The 20851-nt window shown below is 43.2% G+C and overlaps 1 protein-coding gene across 1 annotated transcript in view; it reads right to left on the bottom strand.

The window, feature by feature from the left end:
- LOC134969044 (mucin-2-like) overlaps positions 1 to 20851 on the bottom strand; it is a 695488-nt gene that overhangs the window by 141355 nt on the left and 533282 nt on the right. The window contains exons 33-35 of the mRNA XM_063944753.1: positions 14809 to 14983; positions 6554 to 6649; positions 468 to 508 (exon numbers count right to left, since the gene is read on the bottom strand). Coding sequence (XP_063800823.1) covers positions 468 to 508; positions 6554 to 6649; positions 14809 to 14983 — 312 coding nt within the window. The remainder of the gene's footprint in view (positions 1 to 467; positions 509 to 6553; positions 6650 to 14808; positions 14984 to 20851) is intronic.

Raw genomic sequence — 20851 nt, 5'->3', positions numbered from 1 at the left:
TAAAGTTAAATTCAACATGTAACTAAATCCAACAACCATATAATCCATGCAGGGCCTTATCCATGCTGAGCCTAAATTCATTTTACTGTATCTTACATGAATTCAGTGAAATAGTAGATTGAAGCTGAATGGTAAAGTCACAAAAGTCATCCAGACAGCTGAAATCCACCATTTGGTTTAATTCTAGTCATTCAAAATGATCCAGTACAGTTGGAAATGAATAATTTCCACACTGAGGTTACCTCAGGCATAAAATCTGATGGTTCAATTATTTAGGGAGATGGGGGATTTTATTCAAGTCAGTTTTGGATATTCCTTTTAATAGTATTCCTGCATTAAGTACGTCATGAAATGCACAACAACTTGCTATAGTGTCAGAAATATTTAAATGTTCTGTTAGTATTCAGATTTATGATTACACCTCTTACGAAATGAAAGTATGACAATCTTTCTATTTACAGACTTACCAAATAGTCTATGTTATTATACACGCACACTTGATTTGGAACTGTGAAAAAATAAAAGACACTTGTGAGTCTTGCATTTTCTAGAAGCATAAATGACCTGTTATTCCTCAAACAGAGGGGCAACATTAGTTAGGTCGAAAAAGAATTTCGCTACCATCTTTCATACTTGTAATTGTCTGGACTCTTATTTTCAGAATTAGCTCTGTAGTACCTCTGTTTTCCACAGGTGCTGCTCTTCTGGACGTTGGATATTTGCACCATACCTACCAGGGACATGCGGTGAGGTAAATGGCTGAGGAGGCACTGACTAGACCCAGAGCCAGATTTACACAAAATATAGAAGCCAAAGGGTTCATGTGGGCATTGGGGGTCATTCCGAGTTGATCGCTCACTAACTACTTTTAGCTGCCGTGCAAACACATAGTCGCCGCCCATGGGGGAGTGTATTTTTGCTTTGCAAGAGTGTTTACGCCTGTGCAGCCGAGCGGTACAAAAAAATGTTGAGCAAAACAAGACCAGCCCTGTAGTTACTTATTCTGTGCGATGATTGCAGCGACAAAGGTTCCGGAATTGATGTCAGATAACTGCCCTGCAAACGCCTGGACACGCCTGCGTTTTTCCAAACACTCCCAGAAAACAGTCAGTTGACACCCATAAACTCCCACTTCCTGTCAATCTCCTTGTGATCGGCTGTGCGAATGGAATCGTCGCTAGAAGCAGTGCAAAACATCAATGCTCTTTGTACCTGTACGCAGTGGGTGCGCATTGCGCCCCATACGCATGCGTAATTTTGCCGTTTTTTTTAAATGATCGCTACGCAGCGAACATCAGCAGCTAGCGATCAATTCGGAATGACCCCCATTATACACAGGTGCAGAGGTATAAACTTCTGGAAATTTGGTGAGTTGTGATCAGAGAAGTCCGGAAAAGGTAGGCAGGGGAGGCACTGCCTTACCTGCAATAGACTTTTTAGTCCAGAGTTTGACTATAACAAGGATTAGAAAAATACAAAGAAGATATTTCTAACATATTCTTTGTCTTTTTCATATACTTTATACAGTTAAAACTATGGTGCAAATGTTAGTATGACAGAAAAGGCTCTGCCTCACCTTACCGCACTTCACTGATACGTACAGTATAGGAGTAAATCTCCTTCCCTTGTTTGATGATGTGATTCCCTGACTTTATATTCCCACCTCTCATTAATGCTGCTTTCACATCGCAAACCCAGGTCGGACATGGCTTTTGAACCTGGGACCGACCTGGATCCGAGCAGCCTCAGACCCTTTCACATTGAAGTTTCAACACGACTTATTCCCGGGTATGTGCCTTTCACATTGAACCCGGGTCACCCATGTTAAACACTGTGATGTGATTTAAAATGGTCTTTTCTGGCTCACATTGATGAGGTTTCAAAAGAAAATAAAAGGAGGGTCTGAGGACTGCTTTGAGCAGACACATATACAGCCAATCAGCACCTTTTCTGAGACTTTCACACTGCACAGCGACCCTGGTGCGACCTGTGTTTAACCCTTCAGAGGCTTTCTCACTGCACAGTGACCCGGGTCCGACCCGTGTTTAACCCTTCTTTTAACCTGGGTTGAAATGCAGGGTTGCTCAGCCCGGATTTTCACTTTGGCGCTTTCACACTGCACTTCGACTCGGGTCGACCCAGCAACAACCCGGCAATAACTCGTGTTATTTTGGCGATGTGAAAGGGGTATAAGTAACCTGATGGGCACTGATTGTTTCACTATAAACTGTTTTTTGCTATGGTCCAGCTATTCTGATCTTGTTCCCTGTGGATATCCTGCAATCAGTGTTCTGTTCCTGAACATACTTTGGTTAAAGATATTAAGTTCTCATTGTTTGCCAGTCTCTATGTATTCCCTGATTTGTAAGTACTCAGCTTACTCGGCTGTTCAGTGTGTTCTTTTCAGAGACCGTGATCTATACATGTCCTGCCATACCTTGATTGTGCGCTTTTTTTAAGATCCAGCAATCGTATGGTAACGTTCCCGCCGCTTCCACCCCCTGACTCCTTCAAGTGGTACAGCACTAACCACCAACGGTAATCAGTGCAAGGTAGGGATAGCACTGCTAACAGCCGGTAAGTCTTAAATGGACTAAATTAAGAGCTTTAACACCTGGAGCAGATAAGAGGTCTCCCATTGCCAATTATTAATCAAAAGAGCTGAAAACATTATAGCTGCTATTTGTTTTCTTAATTTTATTTTTATTTTTTATATTTATATTTTTATTTGTATTTAATTATTTTTATTTTCAATTTGATATATATATATATATATATATATGTATATATATATAAATTATTATTTTAGTGTTGTATTGTCATTGATCAGGGACCAGTACGGCAAGGCAGGAAGGTAATGTATCACAGCCCACCCACTCCAAGGCTGCAGCAGAAGAGGACACTGGGGCAGGAATGTGCGGTGAAGTAAATGGTTCAGGAGGTACTGGGCAGTACCAGAGCTATATTTACACACATTATATGAGCCAAAGGGTTCTTGTGGGCATTATACAAAGGTGAAGCAGCATATACTGCTGGACATTTGGTGAGGTTTGATTAGAGATGTGCAGAAAAGATAGGCAGGGGAGGCACTGCTCACCTGCCTTAGACTTTTTAATCCAGTGTTTTGAATATAGAAATGATTAGAATAATGCAAAGAAGATATTTCTAACATATTCTTTGTATTTTTCATATACTTTATACAGGTTGAGTATCCTTATCCAAAATGCTTTGGACCAGAAGTATTTTGGATATCAGATTTTTCCATATTTTGGAATAATTGCATACCATAATGAGATGTCATGGCGATGGGACCTAAGTCTAAGCGCAGAATGCATTTATGTTTCATATACACCTTATCCGGTTGGAAAGTCCCAAAATTATAAGAAATGAGGATGGTTGGGATTACATTACTCACAAACCTGGAGAGCTGAGTTAAAAAGCATCCATGCTAGACATCTCATCCGCTGGAAGTCACAACTGTTATTTTACCTGATTTAGGTGATCATTCCGAGTTGTTCACTCGCTGCTATTTTTAGCAGAATTGCTAATAGGCTAAAATCCGGCAGTTCTGCGCATGTGTATGCACCGCAGGGCGCACGCGCTAAGCAATTTTACACAAAACTATGCTATTTTACTCACAGGCGAACAAAGCTTTTCAGCCACTCTGTTGATCGGAGAATGATTGACAGGAAGTGGGTGTTTCTGGGTGGTAACTGAGCGTTTTCCGGGAGTGTGCTAAAAAACGCAGGCGTGCCAGCAGAAAATGCAGGAGTGGCTGGAGAAACGGGGGAGTGGCTGGCCGGACGCTGGGCGTGTTTGTGACGTCAAACCAGGAACGAAACGGACTGAGGTGATCGCAATCTAGGAATAGGTCTGGAGCTACTCAGAAACTGCAAGGAAATACTTTAGCAGAATTGCTAATCTTTCGTTAGCAATTCTGCTATGCTAAGATACACTCCCAGAGGGCGGCGGCTTTGTGTTTGCATTTCTGCTAAAAGTAGCTAGCGAGCGAACAACTCGGAATGACCACCTTAGTAAAGTAAGCATTGTACAGCAGGTAACGTGGCTATAATGATGCAATTCAGCGCATATCACATCATCGACCCCCCCGGCCCACCCACTTTACTAGGTAAGTGGGCGGCTGGATGGTAGGGTACTGGCTAATCCAGAAGACTTGCCCACTTCTCCAAGGGGAAAGGAGCGGCACCCGATTTTTGGGATCCTACTGGCCATTCCGGAAGATTAGCAAGTATGATACAACACACACATACATACAGTCACACACTAATACACATACTGTACATACATACTGTAACACAGTCACACAAATATAATATATCTACAGTATGTACAGTCACACACTTATATCCACACTGTAACACACAGTCATAGACACACACACACACACACACACACACACACACACAGTCAAACACATCACTTATACATACTGTACAGATGGTGAGTGTCCCCCTCCTCCTTTTTACCTTACATCATCTCTGAGTGGGCACACTGTCTGCAGCTTCTCTGAGTCCTGCCTTATCCCTAGTCCTGAGGCTGTTCCTCCTTCCCCCGGCCTCATGCCTTGAACATCTCTGCTTTGCTTACATACTGCCATCAGGCTTCCTCCCGCTTGCTTGCACCTCATGTCATCTGTCTGTCGCCCCTTCCCACTAGATTTTTAGCTCTTCAGAGCAGGGCCCTCTTTCCTCTTGTTGTCAAAGCCCTCTTCTCAACACATTTCACTCACAGCTCTCTCCTACTCAGAGACCGTCTTTCCCCACTTTTTCTCCTGCTGGTAAAGGCTCATCACTATCTATGGTCACCAGCCCCAAGTAGTATGATGATTACGCCCTCACTGCTTACATCTCAGCTGTATTATGTTTTGAGAATGGTGGTGCTCCTTGTTACCTGTACTTTATTTTTGTTATTTATTTACTGTAATGCTAAGTTTTGTCTCCCTGTACTGTCCGTTGTATGGTGCTGCGAAACACTTGTGGCGCCCTATAAATAAAATGTAATAATAATAATAATAATAATAATAATAATAATCCCATTCTCTCACATGCTGCTAGCACAGTGCTGTGCATCCTCACCACATGCATGGACTCCTAACATGTTCAATTTCTACAGCGTGCAGTGCACTTTTCACTGCAGCTGTCACCAAACCTGGGTGGTCATTCCGAGTTGTTAGCTCGCAAGCTGCTTTTAGCAGCTTTGCACACGCTAAGCTGCCGCCTACTGGGAGTGAATCTTAGCATAGTAAAATTGCGAATAGATACTTCTTAGCAGTTTCTGAGTAGCTCCACACTTACTCGGCATCTGCGATCAGTTCAGTGCGCTTGTCGTTCCTGGTTTGACGTCACAAACAGCCCCAGTGTTCGGCAAGACACTCCTCCGTTTCTCCCGCCACTCCCGCGTTTTTCCCAGAAACGGTAGCGTTTTTTCGCACACGCCCATAAAACGACCAGTTTCCGCCCAGAAACACCCACTTCCTGTCAATCACATTACGATCACCAGAACGAAGAAAAAACCTCGTAATGCCGTGAGTAAATTACCTAACTGCATAGCAAATTTACTTGGCGCAGTCGCACTGCGGACATTGCGCATGCGCATTAGCGACTAATCGATCTGTTGCGAGAAAAAAATAATGAGCGAACAACTCGGAATGAGGGCCCTGGTGCAGAGAGAAGTGAGCCCAGGGAACCATGACCAATACCCCCCCACCCCTCCCTCCCCATTCTGCATCTGAACAGAGCACTGATCAAGCTTGAAACAGAATCTCATCACTGAAAATTGCTTTATATGGTAAACTTTGAGTTGATATACTGTACATGTAACATGGGACTAAGTATGGGTTTGAGCAGAGAATTCAATTCAGCACAATATTCTGCATTGCCAGTTCCTGCAGGTTTTCTACACATCTATGTGGTGGGAGGCAAAATATAAGATGCTCATGGTTGCAATTTGCCATTTTGTAAACCTCAAATTACGTCCATTGTGGAGAATTGTGGAGAAGTTTATTTTTTTGTTTTTTTTGTTCAAGTTCAGCATGTTGATGTACCATGAACTTTAAAGATATTTTACGCATATTATTGTTCTGATTTTGTTCCTTTTACTGTAAAGTATATTGTAAAATAAATGGATTAATTAAACTAATCAGTCAATCAATCAATCAATCAATCAATCAATCAATCCATATCTTGTGTAATGCTCTATGGCTGTAATGCAAGACAGGGTTTACACGAGTTGGGTGTATGTTGCCAGAGGACGGGATCCCGGCCACCAGAATGGCGGCAGTGGGGGCGAGCACAACGAAGCCACCACACTACGGGCTCGGTGGCTCGCTGCGCACGCCACAATATAACAGCACCCCGTTTATACAAGTCCCATATATTGTAAGGTTGTATTTGTGACTCATGTAAATGAAGACTTCTCTCACAACAATAACTTTTATTCAAAGATGTTTGTGAAATCTAGAATTTGTACTATTTTATTAAAACCTCATTTATTAATCCAGAAAATTCCCATAGATAACATTTTGGAAACTTACCACAGGTAACACTGAGACAGCAACCAACAATGGAGTACACTGGTCTTAAACCATCGCCACACGTAGTTGGTGGCTTGCATGATTGTGGATTGCAAACTGCAAATATGAAAGATGAGAGTATTAGTGGTAGTTTATAAATATACAGAATATAAATAATATTAATATGCTTGACACTTGAGCTTCCCATGCTGTAATTGGTCAAAATAGTTTTTGGCTCACTTTGGGTGGTATTTAATAAAAGTGGTCACAGGTGCGCAATGGGCATGATTCAGATGTGGTTGGAGTTGCTATCACTGCTCTTTACGTGGAAGCAGAAATAGCACTTATGCATCTCTGGGGGGATCATATCTCCTGCTTGCATTAGTGATCTGAGCTGCATCCTAGGACATCGGATCACTTGGACACCATCAGTCGACTGTAAGTAAATGTTTTGAGATCTCCCCTAAAGTACAGTGACCAACTGCGACACTGAAGTAGAGTCGATCAAGAATGCACCCTTCACTCCAATTCGTCTCAGAGGTTCTCAATGGGGTTAAGATCTGGACCTTGAGCTGGCCAGTCAATCTGGGTTACCAAATCTTCTGTATACCAGTCCACCATCGCCCTGGAAACATGACATCGCACAGCCTACAATGATCACCAATCACTATTGTCTACATAGTATATAACGCTGAGAAAGTTGCTCCATCATTATGTATTGAGATCTTGTTGTGTTTTGATGAATTATATTTTTATTCAAAGGATTTTAAAGCTGTATCTTCTAAATGTAACAGTTGTTACACTACACAATAAATGGCAATCGCCATTTTTTGTTAGGTGATCTTTGGTGTGTGGGTTAACTTACAGGCTAAAAAGAAAGTTGTGTGAGCCTATTCTGGAGATTAATTTCTTGAGTATTATATGCAGTAGCTCTAAAGAAATCACAGATAAATAATTTTACATATGTTTTACGTCTGCTCTAATCAGCTTTACATAGGGATGGAAGGAGCTCTCAGAGCCAGGGAATAAAGACATGAGTTTAACACCTGGTAATCAGGCTAGAGCTGTTGGATGGGGATGTTATAGGGATCCCAATGCTTGGATGTCGACGGTCAGAATACCGACAGTGGCATCCCGACAGCTTGCTGTTACTGGGCGGCTTGTGAGGCCAAGGAAACTGCGTCTCATGATGCAGTCCCTAGCCTCGCCACTCCCGGAAATGGGGGAGCCTATTTTCCCCAACGCCGGCCACATAAAATGAAAAGCCAGTGTACTAGATCTCAACCTGCTAATCAGGGGTGTACGTTCATCCCAGTTGTCCAGAGGCTCCCTTAAAAATAAAAGGAAAAACAAATATATGTGTGTGTGTGTGTGTGTGTGTGTACAGTAGATAGATAGATAGATAGATAGATAGATAGATAGATAGATAGATAGATAGATAGATAGATAGATAGATAGATAGAGTGAATTGTCAGAATCAGCATTAACCGTTTGGTCCCATCTCAAGGTCTGGCAGCAGTGCTGGGTGTACAGTCATGGGACAGAGCTGATTAACTCTGCAGCAGCAGGAGTGCCGCATGAGCTCCATTAGAAGAGCAGCGGTCCCGCTATGAACCACATAGGTGCTGCTGTACATGCAGGTGCCCCTTCTGTGTTTGGAGCTGGAGGCAAGTGTCTTCATTGCCTCTCAGAGTTACGCCCCTGCTGCTAATTACTGTGGAAAATAAAGTATTGTCTATCTCCTTTGTGTAACTCAAAATAGTCTTAAAACATCTATTTGAAGGCAGTGGCCTAAACAAAAGATAACACTTATCAGTGAAAGCACTGTGCCTTCCTTAAAATCCAATGCTGGTTCCTACCTGTGTGAATGGTTTCTCATTCACACAGAGTTGTGCACACATCTTACATGGTATTTTCTTTTTGTGGTTATGTAACCACTATGGTCACATGTAGAAATTCAAACCACTGTAGCTATATAAACCAGTACTAGGTTTCACATCAGTCTCCAGTGTTACTCTATGTTGCTATTTCCAAACTGCTGTGCATAATCCGCTTTTCTTCCTGTATTTTCTCCTCCATTGGCTTATTATGTATTTGACCCTGGCTTGTTACCTGGCCCTTCCTTTGTCTCATTATTTGGCTTTGCATGACTTATCTCCAGTCTACCATGCTAAGAACAAACTTAGGTTGTTCATGACCTGTGCACTGGATGCAACAAATACCAAACCTCCTTGTAGGGGTCCCAGGTGAATAGTACCATGGTGTTAAGACTCTGCATAACTGCTATAGGTTGCACAAATCCTAACTGGTTGCACAAATCCACCTTTCAGTCCCTGAGTCATGACAATCACTAACTGAGGAATGGCATACTGTAGTATGCTAGTGACAGGATTGGGTGAAATCCAGTACTGAACCACATGCAGAGTTATAGCTAGAAATTTATGGGCACCAAAAATTTCTGAGGGACACCTTACACTAGAAGTAGCATTAGGAAGGTGTGATCTGTTCCACGTCAATGTTAGAGGCTTGATGACAATGTTTACTGTCATATTGAAAATAAGAGAGGATGCAGAAAGCTCACGTAGACAGACTGTACTATGAAGAGTATATTCTCTTGGGTGCAAATGTGCTATTTATACAAAGTTTTCATTCGGAGTGATGATACAGTATACTCCTATTAGAATTCTTCATAAGGTAATTATCCACATAGTAAAATCTTCAGTAAATAAAATGACGTAGCTCTCTCCCAAAACGTCAAGAGCAGCAGTCATTTTTACACATTTCACAAAACAACTCTTTACTTTATCAGAAAATACAGTTCCACAAACTTCGATTTTAAGGAAGCTAACACCTAGGTGTCCTTCTAGTTTGAGGGAAAGTAGAAAAATATATGTACAGATTTAAAGGTTGTATTAATGGTAGCCTCGTATGACTTTAGAACAACTTTTTCTGTTTCTCTCTTAAAATTCTGTACGGTTTAGTGTGGCCATTGGTGACAATTGATTATCCTGATATAGCCATTAGATTTAAAGTGGCGATTAATATTAAAGCATCCAGGTTGTTTTCCTTAAAGATAACTGCTTCTATAAAATGAATGGAAAATTGTCAGAATCTTGCTGGGACTAGCAAATTGGACCCCAGTACATTTGGGCCTTGGTCTTTATTACACATCTCTTTTTTAAATTGTTTAAAACATAAGAACATCTCTGCTGAAATGCAAAGTAGAAAGTTTAAATTGCATTATACTGTATTAGAAGTAAGATCTGAAAGGCTGAAAATCAGACGTTAGTAAAAATAGATGTGTGCCCTTTAGAAAAGCAAGAAACACTCCTACAGTAGAATGTGCCTTCTTCAATGTTACTGTATATCGCATTTCAATAATCCTGTTCCACAAAATGGAAATAGTTTTTGTATTGCTCCGCAAACAAGTTTTATTGTCTGCCTAATACTAACATAAAATGGAGAACCCTCTATATTTCCAACTCCTCCCATCAACCGCTATGTGGCTAAACATACTAATGTATTTTGGGGAAACTCTAGGTAAACCCAAATTGAAGTGCTGCACAAATAATCTTACTTCATAAATAAGGTTCACTATCTGACTTGAACTAGAAAGATAAAACCTAATTGCTTAATTGGTTTACATTTCTTAGCCATGAAAAATACAAAAAAAAAAAATATTCAGGCACTGATCTTTACAATAGATTTAATAGCTAAATTATCGCCTTTTAATTTTTGGAGCTGCAGAGTTATGGTATGCTTTTGGTTGCACACAGTGAAAACGTTTTCTTTAACCGAGAACCAGTACACAGATTGAAAAAGTGTGATTCTGAGCTAATAATCAATGGAGTCTGGTATGGAAGGAGTACAGACAGAGGTGTAACTAGACATTTGTGGGCCCCATAGCAAGATTTTGAAAGCCCCACCTTGCGTTTCTCAAAAGCAGAGGGGAGTGGAGTGGTGGTTTTGAGGTGATGGGAGTCAGAACAGAACAGCAGATAGGGAGGAGAGCCTGACAGTGGATGGCGGTACCATGCAGAGTGGACACTAAGGTGTCAGTTATACTAATATAAGTCACTAGGAAGGGGCGTGCAGGGCTGTTTCTAGACAATTTGGCTCCCGGTGCGAGCATTAAAAAAAAATATGTGCCCCATAGACATTCAAAGATGTGCCCCCCCAGACATAAAAATTGCTCAGAATGATGGGGCACGGTCTTGCTAAAAACGGTCATGGCCTCACTAAAGTAGGCGTGGCCTCGCAGGAAAAGACTATCTTACACCCCAGTTTTTGAACCTGCAACAAGAGATCTCAGCGACCACTGGTAAAAAAAAACATTCCAAAATATTAATCCGCACACAGTAATTCCCCTTGCACCATATTATGCCATACACCGCAATGCCCATGATACATTATGCACTAAAGTAAAGCTTCTAACTACTTTTAAATTACCTGCTTGTTGCCAGGGGTTTCATACACTGTCACGCTTAATGCCAGGGGGTTCAAGCGCTAGGTGTCATGCTCGTTGCCAGGGGTTTCACACGCTGGGTGTTATTCTTATTGCCAGGGGTTTCATACGCTGGGTGGTATGCTTGTTGCCAGCGATTTCATGCTCTGGGATCCATGCTCATTGCGAAGGGGAATGCTCGTTGCCAAGGGGGTATAAGTGCATTCGCTGGCGGGCGTCCTATTCCCTAGTACTACTCCGCTGGGGGGACAGAGTTTTGCTGAATGACGTGTTTGCATTGTGACATCATGACGCAACAGCGTCATTCTGCAAAACTCCACCCTCCCCCAGCGGAGTAGTACTAGGGAAAAGAAAGGAGGGGGAGCAAGATAGGGGGCACAAAGTCTCTCGCCGTGCCACAAGTTACAGCACTGGGGGCATGACTACACACTAGTACCCCCAATTCAAAATACACTGCACAGAAATGCCCCTTATTCACGTTATGTCATATAGTAGTGCCTCTTATTAACATTATGCCAGCACATACACCCACATGCTCACAGTCACTAGCCAGCACATACACCCCCCATGCCCACAGTCACTGCCCAGCACATATACCCCATGCTCACAGTCACTGCCCAGCACATACACCCCCTATGCCCACAGTCACTGCCCAGCACATACACCCCCATGCTCACAGTCACTGCCCAGAATTACACATGCTACATCCTCTTGCCAGCACATACACCCCCATGTCCAGTCACTTTCCACCACATACACGCCCCATGCCCACAGTCACTGCCCAGCACATATTACCCCCCATGCCCACAGTCACTGCTCAGCACATACAACCCCCATGCTCACAGTCATTGCCCAGAATTACACATGATGCATCCTCTTGCCAGCACATACATCCCCCCATGCACACAGTCACTGCCCAGCACATACACCCCCCATGCCCAGTCACTGCCCAACACATACACCCCCCATGCCCAGTCACTGCCCAGCACATACACCCCCCATGCCCAGTCACTGCCCAGCACATACACCCCCATGCCCAGTCACTGCCCAGCACATACAACCCCCATGCCCAGTCACTGCCCAGCACATACACCCCCCATGCCCAGTCACTGTCCAGCACATACACCCCCCCATGCCCAGTCACTGCCCAGCACATACACCCCCCATGCCCAGTCACTGCCCAGCACATACACCCCCCCATGCCCAGTCACTGCCCAGCACATACACCCCCCATGCCCACAGTAACTGTACTGCAGTTCAGCCTCACAGAGTTAGGCGCAGTCATCACACACAGCAGCATTCCGGGGTCATTCAGTCAGAACCAAGTGGGGCACGCAGTGCCAGCCCTAGGCATAGGCAAACTAGGCAAATGCCTAGGGCATTTGGTATGCTTAGGGGCACAAGCAGCTCCTGCTGTATTCCTGGAAATCACTGTAATGTAGCATTTTGTATGCAGATACTGCTGCAGTCGCACACAGAATATAGGCATGCTGCATATCATTTAATCAGCAGAAGCTGCTTGTGCATCTTAGCCACATAGTAATGCAAATAAGACGCATTTTCATAAAAAAAAATGCGCCCGACATTAGCAGAGCTGCCAGCTGATTCATGTCAGGCATCTCCTGCAGAACTAGCGGCGGTGCTAGGGGGCAACAGCCACATTCTTGCCTAGGTCATAATATTAGTTAGGGCCAGCTCTTGGGGCGCGGCAAATAATAATAATAATGAAAAAAACAGATGCAGCGGCCTGACAGGGTGCATAGGAGTGGCAGGGCCCCACCGGCATCTCTCGGCCCATAGAAATTGCATCCCTTGCACCTATGTTGGTTATGCCACTGAGTCCAGACACATATGACAATTAAATAAAATAGTTACTAATATAAATACATTTATATTCAAATTAGCAATTTATTAAAGTGTCACAATCAAAGACTATGTAATGTAATAAATTACAAACTATATAAAACATTAATAATAATTCATATCAGTGAGATCTGTCAAGGAGGTGGATTGCATCAAGAAGATAATACAATGTATTCAGTAAAATTGCTGTATGTTCCAGTGGAGGCTTTTGATGTCAGGAGGAATTTTATTAAAAGAACTTGTGAATCACTGTGTATATACCTATATCAGAGTCCATTCAGATGAGGCCAACATGTGTCTTTCCCTTCTCCAGGTAGGTGTAACAGTGTGATTTAGACCCAATCGCTGGGCTGCTAAATTTGTTGTGCTGTGTTCAGATAGTCGCCAATCAAGGGGAGTGTATATTCGCCGTGCAAGTGTGCGATTGCATGTGTACGCTGAGCTGCAAAAAAACCCTCAGTCAGCGGACTGCACCAAATCCGTTCGCACCTCACTCACCATTGAATGTTTTTTTTTCAGTGTGTGCAGTCTGTGCGCAGCCCAGGACTTAGTCCTTCAGTGCGATGAAAACAGGCTGATCGGGTCCGGAGCTGACGTCACATACTCTCCCTAAAAATGCTTGGGAACGCCTGCGTTTTCCCTGACACTCCCAGAAAATGGTCAGTTACCACCCACAAACGGCCTCTTTCTGTTAATCACCTTGTGAATGCCAGTGTGACATCCTGTCGCTGTCCGGCAATGCCTCTTGTTGTTTGCTGACGCGCATGCGTATTGCGGTGCATACACATGCGCAGTCTATTGCTGATCACCCGCTCTGCGAAAACGCACAGCAGAAGTCAGGTCTGATTCACCCCCATTATCTGCTATATTCCTCTGTGCTAATCTATTAGATGCCCCAATTGTCCTGTAATTACTACCAGGCGATGGAGAATATGCCAGATACGCAGGTAAATGCAGTCCTTACTTTTACTCCACTGCGGAAGATTGTGAACTCTCCTGGCTGACAGATATGATGTCCATGTGCGGCTGCAGCTGGCTTTTGCTGACATCACTTTAGATAAAGGTTGTCATTCCGAGCTGTTCGCTCGCTAGCAGTTTTTAGCAGCCGCGCAAACGCTATGTCGCCGCCCACTGGGAGTGTATTTTAGCTTAGCAGAAGTGCGAACGGTTGTATCGCAGAGCGGCTACAAAATTATTTTGTGCAGTTTCAGAGTAGCTCAAAACCTACTCAGCGCTTGCGATCACTTCAGACTATTCAGTTCCTGTTTTGACGTCACGAACACGCCCTGCGTTCGCCCAGCCATGCCTGCGTTTTTGCTAACACTCCCTGAAAACGGTCAGTTGACACCCAGAAACGCCCTCTTCCTGTCAATCACTCTGCGGCCAGCAGTGCGACTGAAAAGCTTTGCTAGACCTTGTGTGAAACTACAACGTTTGTTGTAATAGTACGACGCGCGTGTACATTGCGCCGCATACGCATGCGCAGAAGTGCTGTTTTTTTTGCCTGATCACTGCACAGCGAACGGAAGCACCTAGCGATCAACTCGGAATGACCCCCAAAGCTCCCACTTGATATGTTTTGGGAACTGGATGCTATTGATATTAGTAATTAATTATTTTATTTTATTTAATTGTTATATGTGTCGGGACTCCTTCCATAATAGACTCCATTGATTATTAGCACAGTATGACACTTGTTCAATTTACATTTGTTAGCCACCAAGAGCTCACATAGGCTCGATGTTGGATAGGGTGTGTAGCCATGCCCCAGAAGGTTTATTTGAGGAAGCAGTCTGAGGAAACATGGAATCTATCTTGATGGGTGTAGCTATTATCCACCCAATACTCTCTTGGTATCCTAATTAACAATAGATACAAGCAATATAATTTACTAATTCACTTAATGGGCATTAATTATTTTGTACCAATAAGAAGGTTATATACTTACAGCATTTGGATACAGGACAGCAAGGATTAGATAGCTCAATGATAGTTGAAGGTTGATATCCTGGCAGAGTACACTGTGCTATATTTAATTTTGGACAAGTCACTGGAGAACAACTTATAGTGGCATCATTTTGGCAAATGCATGTCTCGCAATTTTCTGTCCATTTGTCACCGACCTGAAATCAAGAATTTTATTAGATGTGAGAGCATTTATATAATATTCCTATTAGGGCAGCACGGACGGTGTGATGGTTAGCATTACTGCCTCACAGCACTGAGGTCATGGGTTCGATTCCCACCATGGCCCGAACTGTGTGTAGTTTGTATGTTCTCCCCATACTTGCATGGGTTTCCTCCGGGTTCCTCCCATAATCCAAAATTATACCGGTAGGTTAATTGGCTCCCAACAAAATTAACCCGAATGTGTGCGTGTATATGTGGTAGGGAATATAGATTGTAAGCTCCACTGGGGCAGGGACTGATGTGAATAGCCAAATATTCTCTGTAAAGCGCTGCGGAATATGTGTGCGCTGTATAAATAACTGGTAATAAATAAATATTACAATGTAAGTGCGTCCTGCAAAATGTAGGCTGTGTAACCCTTAAAATGACATGTACATTTTAAGAGCATAAACTAAAACATCAAAAGTATACAAATTCATGGTGTACAAAAACATTTTGTTTTTCACAAGAACAGGATGACTACTTCCAAATACTTCCAAACAGTAAATTTTATCGAAAGCTAAGAAACAATGGAAATTTAGTAAGGTCCCGAATCCATTCGAGTTTTTTTTTTTTTTTCTAAGTTTCATCTTGGTAATTTACTAAACACAGATCTCGGCAGTGTTGCGGCTATTCGTATTGAGATACACTGCTGTCCACACAAACACGAATCAATAGACCATCGGTCAAACGCAGCTTTTATTTTATATAACACAGAATTTACTAAGAATTCATATTATCTTTCACCGCCGACAATAGCCAAACACTGCAGGAAAAGCATAAAATTCGTACAGAAATAGACCTTTCAAATAGACCTGATTCAGGCGGGCGTGTTTGGAGAATCATGCACGGATCAGTGAGATCCGTGCATTCTTCACTGTGTAAAAGTATGTGAACTAGTTAAAAAAAAAAAAAAAAACAATTGCGTGGGGTCCCCCCTCCTATGCATAACGAGCCCCGGGCTATTTGAGCCGGTACTGGTTGTTAAAATACCAGGAAAAAATTGCACAGGGGTTCCCCGTATTTTAACGGGGGATAAAAGACGTAGGGGCCCCCGTATTTTTAAAACCAGCGCCGGGCTCCACTAGCCAGGGACATAATGCCACAGTCGGGAGACACATTTATACTGGTCCCTGCGGCCATGGCATTACCCCCCCCCCCCCCAACTAGTCACACCTTGCTGGGGTACCTTGGGGGAGTGGGGACTCCTTAAATCAAGGGGTCCCCCTCCTCCAGGCACGCAAGGGCCAGGGTGAAGCCCACTGGGTGATTGACAGTTAGAAGCACAAAGACATTAACCCCTTAGATGTGCTGTGAAACCTTAAAATAAGCATTAACTTTATTTACCACTACATTTACATCAATGTACATACAATTAAACAATGACATATTTGTGAATTATATTATTTACCTCAAAACATACATATAAAAACATCCATTAACTTTAATATGAATTATATATATATATATATATATATATGTTAAAAATATATGCATTTTAACATATTTTAGCTACCTCAGTAATACCCCTTTCAGATCTCCAATGCTGGATCCCACCCGGGAATTGGAAACGGGTCCTTCCCGGGTGGGATGTGGCATTGGAGCCTGTGCTCTGGCTTTCCGACCCGGGTCGGTTACCATAGCGGCGGGAGATGGAGCTGGCAGTGGGGTCGCGGGGGTGGAGGTGGCGCTGGGAGATGAGCTCATCTCCGCGCCGCCTCTCCCTATATAGTAAACGGGTCCCGGGTCACATCGATAAATAAATAAATCAACCTGGGAATCCGTTTATGGTACCACTGACCTGGTATTCACCCCGGGAATAACCCTTCTTATTACCCGGGCTGAATTCCTGGGTCAGGCGACCCAGGAATTCTCATATTGCACACTGACCCGTGTCGAACTGGCAATATGCCGGGTCTGTACTGGGTTATTTTTACAAAGTGAAAGGGGTATATAAGTGTTGTGTAAACCCTTAATCAGGGTTATATTAGTATTTTAGCAGCAGCGCTTTTTGCCCTGACTCACCCACTAGAGTCAGTACCTTCCCATGGCCACAGCAATGCTCTCAGCACCTTACACTAACTGCTTTAGAACTATATAGATATTTACTCTCTACAGGCACCAACAGAACTTATTACAGCTTGCAACATACTGTAACACCATACTGAGATTTAAGCATTTAACATACAGATTTTTTTCTCTGTTCTACATAGGAAATCTAAATAATAGCAACTGAGCATAAACATCATTTTTTGCTTGGGCAACAGTAGGTATGTAAGGAGCCAAATGGAATAGTGTGTGAGTTGAAAAAACTACGAGTTTACACTAAACTCACTTTTTTCAACTCACACATGATGTAATAAGGTGTGAGAACATGCAAACTTGCATGTTTCTCGCATTTCCCCAACTCACAATTGACAACTCGCATCCAGATGTTTTTCTATTTTCAACATACAACTCTCCCAATGTAACAGGGTGCGAGTTGTAAACTTAAACCAAAAACCTTATCAAAAACTAACTAAACAGAAGACCAGTTTTTGATAGGTGAGTTCTACAGTATGTGACAATTTAATTAATTTTTTTTTAAAAATCACTGTAAAAGGCCATGTACAAAAAAAAAAACTATCTAAAAAAACATACAGTATCTGAGTTTAAATTTTTTTTACCAATAATGTACCCTCTAAATAGTGTACCCACATGCAATCATTCTTAAAATATGGTTGATGCTATCCTGGTCCGGGTTATTCCCTAGGCCACTGTGATCAACCGATTCCGTTTTCTCAGTTGGTGGGTTTTGGTGTTTAACTGAGTGGTTTGGGTGGTCATAAATACCATCTGGGCCTGGCAAAAAGATCTGGGCCATTTCCTGCAGATGTGGGCTGGTTTTATGTGGTGGCTGAGGTAGACATGCTGCTGGCTGGGTGTGGTGTTGGCTGGTAGCTCCACAGATGTGAGGATGAAGGCCTCATCCTCATCATCCTCCTCATCCAAGTAGGCCACCAGGCCAACACTCTTGTGGGTGACCTCAATTAACCTTGCGGTCTACCGCTTGATTAGCAGGCCGGTAGCGCACAGCCAATCAGGAGAGCAATATGACATGGTGCTCCCTGATTGGCTGGTGGGTCCCCAAGTGACAGGAGTCATGAGGGGTCCCAGCATTTGGGTAAAAGGGATCCATGTGTACACATGGATCCTCTTAAGTTGAGTGGACCGGGGTTTTTTTTCATTTTAATTTTTTTTATAACCCCTGGATGCCTACATGGATTGAAGAAGACTGATCTACACCAGATTAGGTGAGTATATTTTTTTGATTTACAGATATCCCGTGGATTCTAATTGACAATGGGACAGAGGGGCTTCGTGGGACACTAGGTAAGTATGTGTGGGTGTGTAAGTGTGCATGTATGTTTAAATAAAATTGTACGTTTACAGTGTGTGCTGTTTTTTTTTAAATATTTCTTTTACTGTGAGTCCTTTAATGCCCCGCATGCTGGTACTAGTGGTTCTCCAAGTAACAGGGGAAGGATTGCTGGGATTTGTAGTTCCACAGCAAAAGACAATATTTATTTATCTTTTTCACACTAAAGCTATGAAGTTGCCACCCACCGCCCAGGGCTGGCGGCCAAAGCCCCGGGCTTCATTCCTGGCTCTTAGGTTCCTGGGGGGGGGCTTTATTTGAGGGTCCCCTCTCTCCCAGTGAATCCCAGCCGGGGGTGACTAGTTGGGGTGGGGAGGGGTGGGGGGGGGGGGGGGAAGCCACGGCTGCAGGGACCTATATAAATTTGTCCCCCAGCTGTGGCATTATCTCATTAACTAGGGGAGCCCGTTGCTGGTTTAAAAAATACGGGGGAACCCCTATATCCTTTTTCACCATATTTTTGGAACCAGTACCGGCCCATGAGCCCGGTGCTGGTTTTTAAAATACTGAGAACCCCTACGCAATTTTTTAACAACGGGTACCGGCTCAAAGATCCCAGGGCTGGTTGTGTTCAGGAGGGGGACCCCACACAATTTTTATTTTTATCTCTTTACTATATATTTAAATAGAGAAGCATGCACGGATTTCACTGATCCGTGCATGATTCTGAAAACACGTCAGCCAGAAGCAGGTCTATTTGAAAGTTCTATTTGTGTACAAATTCCATACTTTTTCGGCAGGGTATGGCTATTGTCGGTAGTGGTTGAGAATATAAATTCTTAGTAAATTTCTGTGTATGAGGTGTATGTGTACTAGAGATGAGCGGGTTCGGTTTCTCTGAATCCGAACCCGCCAGAACTTCATGTTTTTTTTCACGGGTCCGAGCGACTCGGATCTTCCCGCCTTGCTCGGTTAACCCGAGCGCGCCCGAACGTCATCATGACGCTGTCGGATTCTCGCGAGGCTCGGATTCTATCGCGAGACTCGGATTCTATATAAGGAGCCGCGCGTCGCCGCCATTTTCACACGTGCATTGAGATTGATAGGGAGAGGACGTGGCTGGCGTCCTCTCCGTTTAGAATAGATTAGAGAGACACTTGATTTACTAATTTTGGGGAGCATTAGGAGTACTCAGTACAGTGCAGAGTTTTGCTGATAGTGACCAGTGACCACCAGTTTTATTTATAATCCGTTCTCTGCCTGAAAAAAGCGATACACAGCACACAGTGACTCAGTCACATACCATATCTGTGTGCACTGCTCAGGCTCAGGCCAGTGTGCTGCATCATCTATTATCTATATATAAATAATATTATATATATCTGTCTGACTGCTCAGCTCACACAGCTTATAATTGTGGGGGAGACTGGGGAGCACTACTGCAGTGCCAGTTATAGGTTATAGCAGGAGCCAGGAGTACATAATATATTATATAGTGAGTGACCACCAGACACACAGTGCAGTTTATTTAATATATCCGTTCTCTGCCTGAAAAAAGCGATACACACAGTGACTCAGTCAGTCACATACCATATCTGTGTGCACTGCTCAGGCTCAGGCCAGTGTGCTGCATCATCTATATATATTATATATCTGTCTGACTGCTCAGCTCACACAGCTTATAATTGTGGGGGAGACTGGGGAGCACTACTGCAGTGCCAGTTATAGGTTATAGCAGGAGCCAGGAGTACATAATATTATATTAAAATTAAACAGTGCACACTTTTGCTGCAGGAGTGCCACTGCCAGTGTGACTAGTGACCAGTGACCTGACCACCAGTATATATAATATTAGTAGTATACTATCTCTTTATCAACCAGTCTATATTAGCAGCAGACACAGTACAGTGCGGTAGTTCACGGCTGTGGCTACCTCTGTGTCGGCACTCGGCAGCCCGTCCATAATTGTATATACCACCTAACCGTGGTTTTTTTTTCTTTCTTTATACATACATACTAGTTACGAGTATACTATCTCTTTATCAACCAGTCTATATATTAGCAGCAGACACAGTACAGTGCGGTAGTTCACGGCTGTGGCTACCTCTGTGTCGGCACTCGGCAGCCCGTCCATAATTGTATATACCACCTAACCGTGGTTTTTTTTTCTTTCTTTATACATACATACTAGTTACGAGTATACTATCTCTTTATCAACCAGTCTATATATTAGCAGCAGACACAGTACAGTGCGGTAGTACACGGCTGTGGCTACCTCTGTGTCGGCACTCGGCAGCCCGTCCATAATTGTATATACCACCTAACCGTGGTTTTTTTTTCTTTCTTTATACATACATACTAGTTACGAGTATACTATCTCTTTATCAACCAGTCTATATATTAGCAGCAGACACAGTACAGTGCGGTAGTTCACGGCTGTGGCTACCTCTGTGTCGGCACTCGG

Source organism: Pseudophryne corroboree, chromosome 11 (assembly GCF_028390025.1).
Source record: "Pseudophryne corroboree isolate aPseCor3 chromosome 11, aPseCor3.hap2, whole genome shotgun sequence".
Classification (NCBI taxonomy): domain Eukaryota; kingdom Metazoa; phylum Chordata; class Amphibia; order Anura; family Myobatrachidae; genus Pseudophryne; species Pseudophryne corroboree.
Note: the sequence above shows the minus strand (reverse complement) of the source record. Positions and strands in the feature narration are given on the sequence as shown.